The sequence below is a fragment of the Coffea arabica genome, chromosome 5c (genome assembly GCF_036785885.1).
Source record: "Coffea arabica cultivar ET-39 chromosome 5c, Coffea Arabica ET-39 HiFi, whole genome shotgun sequence".
NCBI lineage: Eukaryota > Viridiplantae > Streptophyta > Magnoliopsida > Gentianales > Rubiaceae > Coffea > Coffea arabica.
This window is the reverse complement of record NC_092319.1, coordinates 7,507,076-7,523,998: the sequence shown is the minus strand read 5'-3', so window position 1 is coordinate 7,523,998 and position 16,923 is coordinate 7,507,076. Positions and strand designations below refer to the sequence as shown.

At 35.4% G+C, this 16,923-nt stretch overlaps 1 protein-coding gene across 1 annotated transcript; it reads right to left on the bottom strand.

Moving 5' to 3' along the window:
- Nucleotides 1–6,280: 6,280 nt before the first annotated feature.
- LOC113689129 (uncharacterized) lies at nucleotides 6,281–10,430 on the bottom strand. The gene is made up of 3 exons (XM_027206955.1): nucleotides 10,370–10,430; nucleotides 10,112–10,251; nucleotides 6,281–7,222 (listed from the first exon to the last, which is right to left on the bottom strand). The coding sequence occupies exons 1-3, from the start codon at nucleotides 10,428–10,430 to the stop codon at nucleotides 6,281–6,283; spliced, it is 1,143 nt and encodes a 380-aa protein (XP_027062756.1).
- Between the last annotated feature and the right edge of the window lie 6,493 nt (nucleotides 10,431–16,923).

Below are 16,923 nucleotides of genomic sequence, written 5' to 3'. Positions count from 1 at the left end.
TATTTCTTTCAAACTCGAGCAAGCAATGTTGAAGGAAATAATTAACTCGTCTGTTTAAAGAGATTCAACAGTATTGGTGTTTCCTTTGTCAATTCGTTGCCATGCATTGCTTTCGAGACTATCATAAAAAGATTCAGAACCAGGTCAAGAAATCTGGTACCAAACTAGCAATTTGTGATGGCTAAGGAACCTGATCACGTTAGCAAATTTATATTATAATCTTCCAATCTTGAATTAGTATGAGGTTATGGGCAGCCAAGAATACTAGTATCTAGCTTTATACTCTTCACTTCCTAGAATCAATACTCAATTGCCATAATGTTTGACCATAACTAGTGATCTCGCGTGTATGATTACGTTTTTCACCGCCCCCCCCCCCTTCTCTTCTTCTCTTATTAGAGAAGTTAGAAAATGCATTTGAAATTTGGTACTTTACTAGTTCAGATCTAGAAATTTCAACCACCTTTTTTGACTTGATTTCAGATAAAATAATTTACTTCACAAATTTCAACCACCTTTTTATCTTCCCAATCACCTTTTTATCTCACATTTATCACATCACAAAAAGTGTTATAGTAATTATCTCAAATAAATCATCCAAATAAACTTCTATCCAAACAAACTCACTAGTTTATAGTAGTTGCTAAAATTTGCTCTGATTGTAACATTTAAAACGATCTTTTACAGATTATTAGGAGTTTTTCAGCCCCTTAATAACGCGATTAATGCTGCCATATTGGTGCATAGGTATTGGGAAAGAAGGGCTTACCATTCGTTTGCTCTATTTGGTAAATAACCTTTTTTTTATTTATTTTTTGGAACAAAAGAAAAGTGGTAGGGGCAAAATTAGGGCGTCAAAACAGGAAAGGAATCAGCAGCCAATCCATTGTGGTACTCTTCAAGTCTTTTTCAATCGGGAGTTTGATTGGCCATTCCTCAACTAGAAAGCAGCTCAAAAGGAGTTTGTCTGGCGCGAGGACGCATCTCTGCTGCATCTCCATGTCATTATCACATCATGGTACGAGTTTATTTCAGGTAGGAGATTTGCTCTATGCTGTTGGTGGGGGTGAAGGTTGCTGAGAAACTGAGCTAGTTGTGTCACCCAGGTAATTTGCCCCGAGAGTTGAGTTGGTTTTTCTCCATCAACTCCTCTTAAAAAATTGGCAAGAGAAGATTAAGTGCTCGAAGAATGGTGACAAGTGTTACAATTTGTAAAGTAAGGTGCATTGAAAGTTTATTACATATTTTATATGGTTAATTGAAAATATGATTATTTTTGAAATGTATAAAGTCTTCTTGAATTACACGTATGAACATGGATTTTATGAATATAATAATACGAGTATTTACTAAGTAAGGTAATTATTAATACCCAAACTTTGACTAGGACTGCTAATTGGGTCAAGTTGACATGTTGGCCCAATCTATGATCCCTGAACAATCTATAAAAATGGCTGGGTTGGTTATGGACCTATGAACTTAGGCCCAAGATTAAAATGTTGTGTTTGGGCAACTCACAGCACAACTGGATTTAAGCACAGCCCATATCCGTTTTATAACTTTGTATAAGAATGTTTAACATGAAATCAATAGTTATATCTAGGCCTGTCGGATCTGGATTCGACTATGTTCCGGATCCGGATCCGATGGGTCTCGGATCTGGGTTCGGGTCTACCCGAAAAAATTATGAAAATTTACAATTTTTAATAAAAATGAGAAAAAAATATATTTGTACACTAATTTCTAACTAATACAAAAAAAATCAAATAAGAAAATAAATCAAATTGACTTTACTCAAATACATCACCCTAATCAAATTATATTGATAAATATATATATTTTAAATTATTAATCCATTTATATCCAGATTCGAATGTAATACGGGTCGGAATACTATATTCCGTATTCGACCCATTTGTTTGTTTGACAAAATGGATCCAGATCCGGGTCTGGGTAACGGAATTAAATCCCTACCCATACTCGCAATAATTTCACAGATCCGGACCGAGACCCGAACCGTTGACATGCCTAGTTATATCATACCGTTACTTATTCTGTTGAAGTTAGGATTGTTTAAGTAGTTTGTGACAGAAATTAGAGTATTTTCATATTAATTGAATTATTGAATCTGCACAATTTAACCCCCAAGGCCTATGACCTAATAGGGCCAATCTTGGGCCTTACGTGGAAAGCCTAAGTTGGCCTGGAGTCGGGCTCAGCAGAGCCCTATACAAATGACCCAATTAATTGCCCTACATGTTTTTAGCGTCGAATGCTCGATCACGTTTGCTCATGGTGGAGTATGTCCTTGACTCTCATGATTTGCTAGGGTACAGTTAACTGTTTATGACGACGGTTTGCGTTAGAAGGGAAAATTGCACCACTAAATTTTCAAAGCAAGTTCAACAAGTTTCTTAAAGTTAGGGGGGAGAGGTAATTGTTGAAGAAATTATGCAGAAAAAATGTTGTGGCAGTGGGACGCAAATGCAGAGATAGAGTGGAGAATATTGAATTCGTGCATTTGGCAATGCTAGCAAAAATCTTCAGAACCTCAACCAGAATTAGAGAGGTTGTGAGTGAAGAATTGAGAAACAAGTCAACCAGAAATACTATTCTGCCACAAAAAAGCTTCAATGATCCTTAATTGGAATTCAACCTAACCATCCTTAAAATTGAGAAAAAAATACATAATTAATTAATCATATTGTTTCATAATATCTAATTGACAAAGTAAATAGGAAAAAAGATTTACATAAAAAAGTCAAAAAATAGGACAATCAAATAGAAGAAAGTAAACAAGAGATGAACTAAACCAAAAACCAAAAATAAAAAAGGAAAGGAAAAAAAAAAGAATTATTACCAAAATTAGTGCAATGCTAACTTGCTAAGCGATACTTGACTTCAATGGGAGGAATGAAGAAAAGTGAGATAGAAAGTTTGAACTTTAGTTCATCACAAGTTCTCAATGGAAATCTGCAAAAAAAAGAAAAAAAAGAAAAAAAGAAAACACGAACTAGAATGGGACAAAAAAAAGAAAGCAAGCTAGAGAAAGGCCTACTTTTGAGTTACTTCTTTGTGGGACAAGCCACCCACTTTGAAAATTTTATTTTGACTTTTAATCCTCTAAATTTGTCAATTTTACCCCAAAGTCTATTCTTTATAGGGGTCAAGCAAGAACATCACCTATATAGTATATATTGAAAGCGACGTATTTAACAAACTTGACAATGAGTTGATTTTGCAGTGTTTTCAAACGATGAGTGCTCATAAAGGACAATTATAATATGTATATAATATTATAGTTTTGCATCTGTTGTTTATTTTATATTATAGTTTTTATTTTTGTAAAATTTTTATTATATTAAAGTTTGACCCCACATACTCCGAGGTCTTCGCTCCGCCACTGATGTTGGGCCTTCTTGTTCTAAAAATTAAATATGAGGCTTGGAAATAATTGCTAACATTTTAAATTATTTGGGTGCAAACACATCTTTACATTATCCAATTTGATGTTTTAATAGTCCCAACAAGCCTTTTGACCCAAGGTATGATTTCCATTAATAATAGGGTTAATTACATTTACCTCCGCTGAGGTTTGACCATATTACCAATCAATCCCTGTAATTTGTCCAAATAACGGTCTCACCTTTTGAATGATCAAACATTTAACAAAAATCCCCTTAATGCCGAAAATGCCCTTATTGAGGCCATGTTGCATTAAAAAAAGAACATATTTTTATTTTATTAATCCTGAAGCAATCCAAAAAAATAGAAAAAAGTTTTTACTTATTATTTTATAAAAACCATATCTTTGCTTTCATAAATAGTTTTGAATCAATAATTATTTTAAATCTTAAAAATGAATATTAAAAATTAGATAAATTGAAAGAAAAATAAAAAAGAAGCAATTATTTTAAATCCTCAAGTATGGTTCGAATTTGTGGTTCAAAGCATGTTGCGGAGAGCACAAGACATGTTTTCCTCAATTTGAACCATACTCCCGGAATTAAAATAATTTCTTCTTTTTTATTTTTCTTTCAATTTATCTAATTTTTAATATTCAATTTTAAGATTTAAAATAATTATTGATTCAAAACTATTTATGGAAGTAAAGATATGGTTTTATAAAATAATAAGCAAAAACTTTTTTCTATTTTTTTTTGGATTGCTTCAGGGTTAATAAAATAAAAATATGTTCTTTTTTTAATGCAACATGGCATTAATAAGGGCATTTTCGGCATTAAGGGGGTTTTTGTTAAATATTTGATCATTCAAAGGGTGAGACCGTTATTTGGACAAATTACAGAGATTGATTGGTAATATGGTCAAACCTCAGCGGAGGTAAATGTAATTAACCCTTAATAATATATTCTCGATTTACAAAATAGTGGCCTAATTAACTCTTAGTCTGTATAGGCCTTTATTTAATACAAGTCTTGAGAGAATAAACTAATCCATGACATTTGTCCCAATCTTTAAGTTGGAAACCACTTAGAAAAGCCCAACATTAAGTTGACCCATTTGACTAGTCCATCCGACCCATTTGAAAAAATGAGACAGATCTGAGCCAATCAAGGAAAATGGATCTCTTTCTTTCCCTGTTCTAGACTGTCAATTTTCCTCTTGAAACCCTAACTTCTAAGCCTTAAGGGTTTGTTTGATAACAAAAAAAGTGCTGAATCTAAATTTTTTTAGACATTCAAATGTTTTGAGTGTTTGATAAATGAAAATCTATTTGCTGAACTTGTTAAGCAGTGCTGAACCTGTGTGTATTTTTTTCAGCACAAGAATCCTAACTGAATGCTTAATTCTGATAAGAATCAATAGAATTACTTCAACTATCTTATCTTATCTACCAAATCTACCGTTGTTTGTTAATTATGTTTAAAATTCTTATTTAATTAAACAACGTAATATTCTCTATCTAACGATTTTTAGTTTCTCTTTTCTCCCTTTTTAATGACTTTCACATCTTTTTCATACTCCTCATATAATATATTTCATCTTTTATATTAACTTGATTTTTTTTTTATAAACGTAGTTTATTGATCAGATTGAAAAAGGCCCAAAAGGAGCCCTATTCCTGAACAATACGTCTAACCGAAGGAATCCCCCCTCTATCTAGGCGCATGGCTCCTCTAGCTACTCGAGGTAAAGCTGACGAAGAAGTATAAACCTCCTCTATCCCCTGGGCACAACCGACATTCGATAATGCATCCGCAACCTGGTTCGCCTGGCGGAGGCAATGGCTAACTCGTAAGAAATGTCCGCGCAACCCCAGCAACTGCTGAATCTCGTGATACACACCCCAAGGATAACTGGTCTTACCTAGAAGAATTTGGACTAGCCCAAGTGAGTCGAGTTCGACCTCAAACTTGCCAAATCCACGTTGAATGCATAATTGAACCCCAAAAAGAAGCGCGCGAACCTCAGCCTAAGGACTCGTAGCATGCTCAAAGTAACAAGATAATGTCAGCAGCAAGCTGCCACCATCCCGTAATATTCCGCCACCCCCACTAACGCCAGGATTACCCTTGGAGCACCCATCCGTATTGAGTTTGAGAACACCCGCCGAGGGCCGAGACCACCGCACGAGCGTATAGGATACCCGGGGAGCCAAGCCGGATATCTCTGCATAGAAAAGTGACCAGTCCGCAGAGAAAGGCCTGCGGTGGGGCAGAAACAGGACAAACAGCTCCCGAAGGTCTGACAGGATCAAGTTGCACACCCTGGAAAACCCAATACTAGACCCACCATACCTCCTGTTGTTTCTACATTTCCATAAGTGCCAGCAAATAAGGAGTGGAAGAATGTGATGCACAAAATCGAGCTGCCGATTACCCATCTTCCCATTCCACCAGGCTGCCATGCATACCCGAAAGGATGAACCACACCAAGATATTCCCACTGGATCACCGAAAAAATGCCATACACGCGACGCCATCTCCCCCGTAGCAAAGACGTGCTCAATAGTCTCGACATCCTAAACCGGACAACACACACACTTAGAAGGCCCTTGCACCCCAAACTTGAACAGGCAACAGTCTACCGGTAAGCGACCCCGTAGCAGGCGTAATAAGAAGAAGGAAATCTTCAAAGGCACCAGCGGATGCCAAATTCGTCTAGACATGAATGAGCTGTGGACATGCCGCCTCACCAGGTGATAAGCAGAGGCTAGGTTAAAGTGGCCCGATGGAGATGGTCTCCATATCATCAAGTCTGGAAAATGACCTACAGGAGGCTCAATCCGAACGATCTCACTGATAACCCCGTGCGGAACTCATTGCTGTAGGAGTGACAGGTTCCATTGTCCATCCTCTAAGAAATCGGCAACCAAATGATCCGATACACTATCCAGTCGCGAGGCCAGTGAACCTGTGCCTATCCAGTTATCAAACCAGAAATTCAAACCTCCAGATCGCCCAATCCATCCAATGTGGAGCTCCGCAAGATGACGCACCGTCAGCATCCGTCTCCAGACCAAAGAACCCCCATGATGATTTACTAAATTAGGGTGTACCTGCGCACAGTACTTGGCTTTCATAAAGGATGACCAAAGGGAAGACAAAGAACGGAAGTTCCACCAAAGCTTGATGGAGAAGGCTGTGTGAACATCCTCCAGGCGTCGAAACCCCAGACCACCTTCCTCCCTCGGCACACAAAGATCCTGCCACCTGATCCAATGACACTTAAGGCCCCATTTCGACTCACCCCAAAGGAAATTTGAGAACCACCCTTCAATCTCCCTAAACACGGACTTCGGAGGAGACGCAGCCATCAAGAGATAAACTGGCAAAACAGAAAGGACATGCTTCACCAAAACAATCCGACCCCCTGCAGACAACAACTTATGCTCCCAGGACTCAATCTTTCTTACCACAGCCTGGCATAGCCCCGCAAAATATTCTCTCTTTCGACGGCCATAAAACAAAGGATATCCTAGGTACCTTATGGGAAAGGAACCAGATGTGAAACCCGTAATCCGCTGAATCACCATCCTTCTCGCTCTCCCTAAGGAAGCATGTCCTAAAAAATAACTCTTCGATTTATTCACTCGCTGGCCAGAGGACGCCTCATATTCTTCCAAGACACTCATGACAAGACGCAAGGAGGAGGCATTCGCACTTGAGAAAACTAGCACGTCATCCGCATATCCCAAATGGGTTACAATCGGGCACCCTCTTGGAACTCTGAAACCTTGGAACCCCCGACAGTGCACCAGCTGATTGAAAGAAAAATAAATATTGTCATTTTCATACCTTACAATTTTAAACTAATTAAATCATAGATTCTATTTCTTTTTTGAATGAAAGGATATAGGGGCAAAATTGTCTACTTAAACTTATTATGCTTTCAGCTATAAATATTTATCAAACAGTATAAATAAGTTTAGCATTAAAATTCAAACATTCATATATTTTTTTCAGTGCTTAAAATTCAACAAATTAATTGTTTAATATTCAGACTTCAGAATTTAGATTCAGTTTTATCATATGAAACCTAAGTCTATTTCCATTACTATACATCATCATTGTTATCTCAATCATTCGCCGATCATTCAAAAGCGCCAGCAGTTGCGATTGCAAGCAGCCATGCACCACTGCTTGCGGCTGCCGCAACTATTGTTATTTGGCTAGCCCCGGAGTTGGCCATTGCCTAATATGTGAGTTATCAGCCTTGAGGATGGAGGAGAGTCATCCAACTCTCCTTCTCCATCGAAGCGCTCATCTTCATCCTTTTTTTTTCTTAAACTTCACGGAAACCTCCCCAACAAAATCATATTCTTCTGATTATCACCCTAAGTTTAAAATTTTCTTCAATTTTAATCACAAAGCTTCAAAACATAAGAAAATTTAATTGCTTCCTTTAATGGATTCGACCTATAATACTTTCCTATGCCAAACATGAATTTTTCCCTACAATCTCAATGACAACTATATATATATACATGTATATTGCAAAATAAACAAAATAACTCTTAAAATTAACAAAATCGAAAAAAAGATTATTATTGTGTGTTGAGAACTTACTGAGTTAAGTATTTGAGGTTGATTATCCTAGTTGGATGTCTTCTTCTCTGATATTCTCTAGCAATTTGTGTTCTGATAGGAGAGTAAACAATGCAAGAAAGAAAAGTGTCGCTCAACACTTGCTTTGTCTAATAAATAGGGAGTAGGAACAGAACTGCTTCGATAACTACTTATCCCCCCCCCCCAAAAAAAACCCCAAAAATAAAAATTTTTTATTCCACCTCAAAGAAAAAATCATTATTGGGAAATTAGTGGGGCATTACCTTATCCATTACCAGTTTCCTATTAACCATAATTAATCCCCATTTATTAACTATTTGTTTTTACTTTTACCATTTAGAGATAATAATACTAATTACAGAGTAAAAAATTCGGATATTACATAAATTACTTACTCTTACTGAATGTAAGTTGAACTTGGTTGTTATGTATTACTGTTTGCCTTACTGAATAAGATGCTTACCTAGACAACTGCTATATATTTGTGACTAAATCATTTTTTAATAACGCATAATATCATTGAAAATATTTTGAATTTACCAAATATCGTACAAATGTTGGGGGGCAAATGTTTGTTTGTGATTTTAAGAGCTTGTGATTTGCAAAAGAATATATCTCTTCATGCATTTATTATTAATACCCTTCACAATTAATCAAGAAGGATATGCAAGAAATTGCTAACGTGAGTAATATTGCTATAAATTCAAATTGATTAGATTATACATGTTTTCTATTAGCAATTATTTTTTGGTTAGTTATAATTTACGTGTCCATGTCCACTCCACTAGGCATTCAAAATAAGGGTGGTAATGGATCGTGTCATGTCATTATTGTGGTTGCGTCAAAAAATCTCAACCCTAATTTAACCTACTGGACTTTCATGTCATCATTTACTTATTAATGGGTTGGCACGACCAAATCTGTTTACCCTGTTAAGTAATTCACGTCATAATAATCAATTGAAACTTGAATAAATTTATTTATGGAATTAAATCATTAATCTCAAATTAAAAGTTTTCAATTTTTTTAAACACAATACATATGAAAGATTTCAAAGTAAAACTGGTTTTCGACCAAAACAAAATCTAATAACCATGCAAAATTTTTTTGAGAAAAAAGTAGCAGAAATTTTATTAATGAAATTATTGGGATTCATCCAACAACAACTGCTTTACAAAGGTTGGAAAGAAGTTCCAAAGAGATTCAAAATGGTTGGACATCTTTGCATAATGTGCTAAATTACGTGCAGCCATATTTGACTCTGTAGGTATCCAAGTTACATCCATTGCATTTTGATCTAGTAGAATACAGCGAACATGCTCAATCACCGGGCCTGTGTTTGAGAGAATGTCTTTAGAATTGCAAAACAGTTTAATAATTGAGGATGCATCCCCTTCCAAAATAAAACTTGGAATCACTAAGACCTTTGCTAGTGGGACTGCCTCGCTTGAAGCTAGAGCTTCCACAAATTGAACAGCACTTGGTCCCTTGAGTTTTTTTAGATAAACCAGTAATGAAATGACCACTATAAGTGCCAATGACAACTCCAATGCCAATCACTTGATTAATATTTGACACCAAAGCATCAAAATTGATCTTGAAATGTGGACATGGAGGAATGGACCATATTGTACTTTGCCTTTGAGATGGAGCTGACACCACTTGAGCATTTGCTTCTTGAAAAGCAACAAGTTGGTGCTACACAAACTTGACAATAGACAAAGGTTCTTGTACCAGTCCATTGAAGAGCGCTTCATTTTTTGACACCAAATTTCATAACAGAGTGCCCTAAATAATTCCAAATCCTTAGTCGACAAAGCCCTGAGAATTTACTTTACCCAAAGATCAACACACGATTGATAGCATGCATCATGCTTTCGATCAAGAAAACTAAGAGGCCAAATTTGGACCGATGAAGGACATTCAAAAAGAAGATGTGTCAAATTTCCATATATACCTTTGCATGCATCACAAGTATAATTTGTGGAAATTCCTCATTTCAAAAGGTTGCCAGACGTTGGCAGAGAATTGTAACATATTTGCCAGAGAAGATACTTAAGTGACCAGATTTTCCTCCATACTGGATCTTTGTCTGAGCTTGTGCCAACTTGAGCTTTCTGATTTACTTCCAATAAATCTATTAGAGCATGATACACATTTCTCATTGTGAATTTGCCATTTTTGATGCAGTGCCAAAATCCATCTATCAACCATTCTTGTCCTGAAAAAAGGTTAGCTTTTTCATCAATGCTGCTTCCTCTGCCCAGAAAATGGTAGCAATTAAGTCCATGCTCCAACAGTGAAGATCGTGGTCAATGAATTCAAAAATTAAACATTACTATCTGGCACATATTGTGGATCAGCATGATCAACACCATTACCAGGACTTCTTTCCGTCATTTTCGAACGAGGAGCAAAGAGTATTCCATTGTTGAGCTTCACCCAAGATTTTTAAGGAAGGTGATCCTTAATGGCTGCTAGATTAGACAAATGTTCTTCACAATCTTGATCACCATAGCCAAATCGACAACAGAAATAGCAGATCTTGGGTAACTTTTCATATTGAAGGAAAAATTTAATGCTCTCCTTCACATGGGAGATCAACATCATACATTGTAGTGGGGAACGGATATTAACAGAGACTCAAATGTGCATGTATTTACCCCATAACATAACATCTGTATCTGAATCAACATTCACAAATGAATCAAGATAATTTCCAATCATTCTGGCTGTGTCAGTAGACACCATATCTAGTAAAACATTAAAAACTCTGACCCAGATGGAGCAACGAGAAAATGGGATTTCCCAAGAGGCACATTTCCTTTGTACTTAGAAAGAACAAGTAATTTTATATCAAAAGACCATGGCATTCCTTGCAATACACGAGATTTGTTTGCTGTACGGAAGAAACGGAAGAAAACAATACCCCGAACAACTGTAGTCTCCCACAACTGTATGTGACATGCAATATGTTGAAAAAATAACTTGAACAATGCTAGCAAAATTGCAAACGAGAAAACTTGAGTTGTGCTTCCTAGCACTGTCTTAAGAAACTATTTTAGAAAGTTGAAACGTTTTTCCAAAATTAAACAAGTCTTCTTCTTGTCATAAACAAGAAGGATCTGAACTAGCAAATGTTGTCTAAATCCAACAGAGAGAAATTGTTGGATAAATGGCTACAACAATGTTAACACTATCTGCTTGAGTCGTGCGTAGCACTGTCCTAAGAAACTATTTCATGAAATTGAAATATTTTCCCAGGATTAAACAAGCCTTCTTCTATTTATTGCGAACAAGAAAGACAAGCTTTCTTCTTGTTGCAAACTAGAAGGATCAGAACTAGCAAATTAAAACCAGCAGATATATATATATATATATATAAAAGAAGATGAGAACAGAATTATCAGGAAACTATCAACTAACAAAAAATAAAAGAGAGAGAGAGAGAGAGAGAGAGCAGCTATCAAAAGATATCAACTGAAGCTGCTGGGATAATTTTCTGAGGAGGGAATGGATCCTATTTATAGATTTTAGAGTGAGGTGCAACCCTTCTCACTTCCGATGTGGGACAAAAGACTGCAACTCTTCTCACTTCTCAATGTGGGACAGAGAAAATAATACTTCTCATTTTTCGATGTGGGACAAAGAATATTTTTGAAATACTCTATATTTTACAATAATCTCCCTCCTATTTCAAAAAAATTCTTTGGATAAAGGAAGAATTTTAAAAATACTCTGCTGGATTTGGTTGAAATGTAATTAGATTGGTGTCTTTTGGACTATGAACCAAACATAGATTGATAAAACATGATCTACAGAATTATTGGTGAAATATAAATTTCTATGAACCAATAACTCTTGATGTATGACAGAGATTTTATCAATCACAGTACAACCCATAATTTGCTGTTAACGCGATTTTGCGCTTTTTGGCCGTGCGCCAGCTTGATTATTCATGAGAGCTCTAAAGATTTGACCAATGAATCTTATAGGAGCGGCCCTACTCCACTCTCATATAGGTGAATTCATTAAGTGTGTATTGCTTTAACTACACCTCCCTAATGGGATATGAATTCATTAAGAGTTTTAACTCATCCTCACAATTACTCAAAGCACTTATCTCTGGAGGGACTTAAATTGAAGTGCTTTACCATCAATATTGACTTGTTATTACCCATATGAACCTACTTCATGGGATCACCAATCACATAGGTTGGGTTTCCGTCTCTATTGACAACTTGTTGGTCGAAGTCCCATTTCTTTTGTAGTTTGAAGAATCAATTTTCTTCCTACGGGTTTAGTCAGAGGATCGGCCAAATTCAACTCTGACTTTACATAATCAATGGATATAATTCCATCTCTAAGCAGCTGCTTTACGACATCATGTCTCAATCTCATGTGTCGACTTTTACAATTATACGATTTATTTTTAGCTATGGCAATCGCTGTTTGACAGTCACAATGTATGGACACAGGAGGCAACAAATCCTTAGTTGAAGGAATATTAGCTAAGAAATTTCTCAACCACTCGGCCTCAGTCCCTGTCAGTTCCAGAGCTACAAACTCTGACTCCATTGTTGATCTAGCAATGATTGTCTGTCTAGCAGATTTCCATGCTATTGCACCACCACCAAGGGTGAACACATAACCACTAGTGGATTTCGTATCATTTGAATCAGAGATCCAATTAGCATCACTGTAACCCTCTAATACAGTGGGAAATCCACTATACAGGATACCAAAATTCATGGTACCTCTCAAATATTTCATTAGTCTGACTAATGCAAACCAATGCTCACGGTTGGGATTATGGGTATATCTACTCAGTCGACATACAGCATAAGCTATATCAGGTCTAGTGAAATTCATCAGATGCATCAGACTCCCAATAATCTGAGCATATTTAGACTGAGTAATTGGGTCACCATTATTTTTCTTTAATTGAGTGTTAGCATCATAAGGAGTACTCATAGGTGTCACATCATAATTTTCAAACTTCCTAAGAAGTCTCTCTGTATAATGTTCTTGTGACAACATTATACCATCACCTTTCCTTATAATTTTAACACCAAATATTATTTTGGCTTCACCCAAATCTTTCATATCAAAATTAGAGGACAAAAAATATTTAGTACTATTTACAATATCTAGACTAGTACCAAATATAAGCATGTCATCCACATATAAACTGATTATCATATATTGATCATTTATAATTTTGAAATATACACATTTATCCACTTCTACAGACGAGAATCCATCTTTTATCAAGACTTGATCAAATTTCTTATGCCACTGTTTAGGAGCTTGTTTTAGACCATAAAGAGATTTAATTAGTTTGCAAACCTTATTTTCTTGTCCAGATACAATACATCCCTCAGGTTGAAACATATAAATTTCTTCTTCTAAATCACCATTTAAAAAGGCTATTTTGACATTCATTTGATGAATAACAAGTTTATGGATAGAAGCTAAAGCAAATAAAATTCGAATAGACGCAATTCTAGTTACTGGTGCAAATGTATCAAAATAATCAATATTTTGTTTTTGAGAAAATCCTTTTGCTACTAAACGAGTTTTGTACTTTTCTATAGAGCCATCAGAGTTATATTTTCTTTTAAAAATTCATTTGCAACCAATAGATTTTGCATCAGGAGGTAAGTCTACTAAAATCCAAGTTTTATTTGACAAGATAGAATCAATTTCAGATTTAATTGCTTCTTTCCAAAATTTACACTCAGGAGAAGAAATAGCATCGGAGTATGTTAAATGATCATTATCAACAAGAAAGGTTTGGAATTCATTTCCAAATGAAAATTCTTTTCTTGGCCTTTTGCTCCTTCTTAATTCCTCAATTGGAATAATTTCCTTATTTATTTTCACAAGTGCATGAGAAATTTTACTAGACAGTGGAAAAATATGTTCAAAAACTTCAGCATTCTTTGTCTCAATAATTGTATTACAATCAAGTATATCACTTCTTAACACAAGAAATCTATATGCAGCACTATGTTCAGCATATCCAATAAACATACAATCAGAAGTTTTAGAACCTATTTTCCTTTTCTTAGGTTCAGGCAACAAGACTTTAGCAAGACACCCCCAAACTTTTAAATATTTCAAATTTGGTTTATAATTTTTCCATAACTCATAAGGTGTTTTGCCAGTCTTTTTATGTGGGATTCTATTTTGTAAGTAACATGCAGATAATATAGCTTCTCCCCATAAATTATCTGGAGCATGAGAACTAATTAACATAGAGTTCATCATTTCTTTTAACGTTCTATTTTTCCTTTCAGCTACTCCATTAGATTCTGGTGAATAAGGTGGAGTTATTTCATGTATTATGTCTTCCTATTCACAAAGGTTATCTAAAGTTAAATATTCTCCACCCCTATCTGATCTAATTTTTTTTATCCTTTTATTAAGTTGATTTGCTACTTCAGATTTATAGGATAAAAAGGCATTATAAGTATCATCTTTATTTCTAAGTAAATAAACTTTGGTATATCTGGAATAGTCATCTATAAAGGTGACATAATACCTTTTCCCACCTCTAGTCATTGTTTGTTTTAAATCACCTAAATCAGTATGAATTAAATTTAATAACTCAGTTTCTCTATGGACAATTATACAACTTTTCTTTGTTATTTTAGCTTCTACACATATTTCACATTTGTCCATATTATCATTAATACCAGAAATTAGGCCATATAATTGCATTTTCTTTATATAACCAATATTAACATGTCCTAATCTAGCATGCCATAAAGAAATGGAATCAACAATATAAGCAGAAGAAGATGCATTTTCATTGATCACATTGGAAATATTAAGTACAAAAAGTCCCTGATTACAATAGCCTTTCCCAACAAACACATTATTTCTTGTCATTATAATCTTATCAGATTCGAATGACACTTTCACCCCAACTTTTCCAAGCAAAGCCACAGAAACAAGATTTGCCCGAATATTTGGAACATGCAGCACATCATTAAGAGCCAAAGTATTTCCTGAAGTGAGTTTCAATAGTACTTTGCCCTTACCCAGAACTTTAGCAGTTTGTGAGTCTGCAAGGTAAACTACTTTTTCATCATCCCCTATTGAAGTATAGGAGGAAAACGCTTCTCGATTTGCACATATGTGCTGAGTAACCCCAGAGTCTACCACCCATTCTTTAACATTAGCTGCAATGTTCACTTGAGAGATGACTGCAGCAATTATTTCATCTCCTTCGGTTAAATTAACCTTAGGAGGATTACTATTTGCTTTGTCACCTTTATTGTATCTATACAGGGCAGCATAATGTTCTGATTTTCTACAATAATGGCAATTGCCTTTCTTTTTCTTAAAGTTGGGAATATTAGACTTGTAATTGGGATTTTTTGGTCTATTATACTGGGACTTATTGGCTTGCACATAGCTACAATACACATCAAATAATTCATTTAAAAGTGTTTGTAAAATAATATTTCGACATACCTTATTGGCATATTTCCACGACTCTTGTATCTTGACATCTATGGTGGCAGCAGGTTGAGATTCCGTCAGTGCATAGGCCACTCCATGTATGTTGAGTAGAGAGTAGACACGTTCTTGCCACCTTTTGAAGTTTTCGTCAACAAAAACCTCAGTTCTAGAGACGTCAGGAAATGGTTTCGCAAAAGGTAGTGTCACTGCAACAGTTGCTGATGAAGACTGTGGGGTGCTAACATTGTCAGATGCCATAGTTTTTTAGATTGTTGGATAAATGGCTACAACAATATTAACACTATCTGCTTGAGTCGTGCGTAGCACTGTTCTAAGAAACTATTTCATGAAATTGAAATGTTTCCCCAGGATTAAACAAGTTTTCTTCTATTTATTGCGAACAAGAAAGACAAGCTTTCTTCTTGTTGCAAACTAGAAGGACCAGAACTAGCAAATTAAAACCAGTAGATATATATATATATAAAAGAAGATGAGAACAGAATTATCAGGAAACTATCAACTAACAAAAAATAAAAGAGAGAGAGAGAGAGAGAGAGAGAGAGAGAGAGAGAGAGCAGCTATCAAGAGATATCAACTGAAGCTGCTGGGGTAATTTTCTGAGGAGGGAATGGATCCTATTTATAGATTTTAGAGTGAGGTGCAACCCTTCTCACTTCCGATGTGGGACAGAAGACTGCAACTCTTCTCACTTCTCAATGTGGGACAGAGAAAATAATACTTCTCATTTTTCGATGTGGGACAAAGAATATTTTTGAAATACTCTATATTTTACAATAGAAATAAAGAAATTTTGAGAGAAAGAAGAAAAAGAAGAGAGCTTGCAGTATGAGTCTATTGTAAGCTTTGAGTGCACTTTTCAAAATGGGATCAACGGGTATTTATTGACTTCAGAAAGTGTATGTTGGAGAGGTTGACAGATAAATTTCGATAACAACAAAAAAAAAGGTGCCTGATTTTTTGTAACTAAAAAGAACATTAACAAAAGAACGTTGTGCACATTGTGCCTGATTTTTGTAACCGAAAGAAAGGAACGTTTTAAGAGATAAGATCTTATCTTCTTGGTGAAAAGAGTCAAATGTTATCCTGAATTGTAAAACATAAAAGTAAAAGTAAATTTTACTTCTTGCAAAATATAAGAGCAGTAAAACTATTTTGGGCCGTGTTTAACCCACAAGCAAGGAGGGGAGCAAATCCGTTGGTTTGTACTGAATCGACCCAATTCAATTTCTCTCTCATGCATGCGAGCCCATACTAGTTACCAATCTAACACAAATCCAATAAGAAACTAAGCATTATAAAATAATGAGAAGTCTCTTTGATTTTTCAATATGAGACAAAATTTTTTGAAATACTACTCTATTTGTGACGCCCCCACTTCTCCCAAGGACAAACCCGAGAG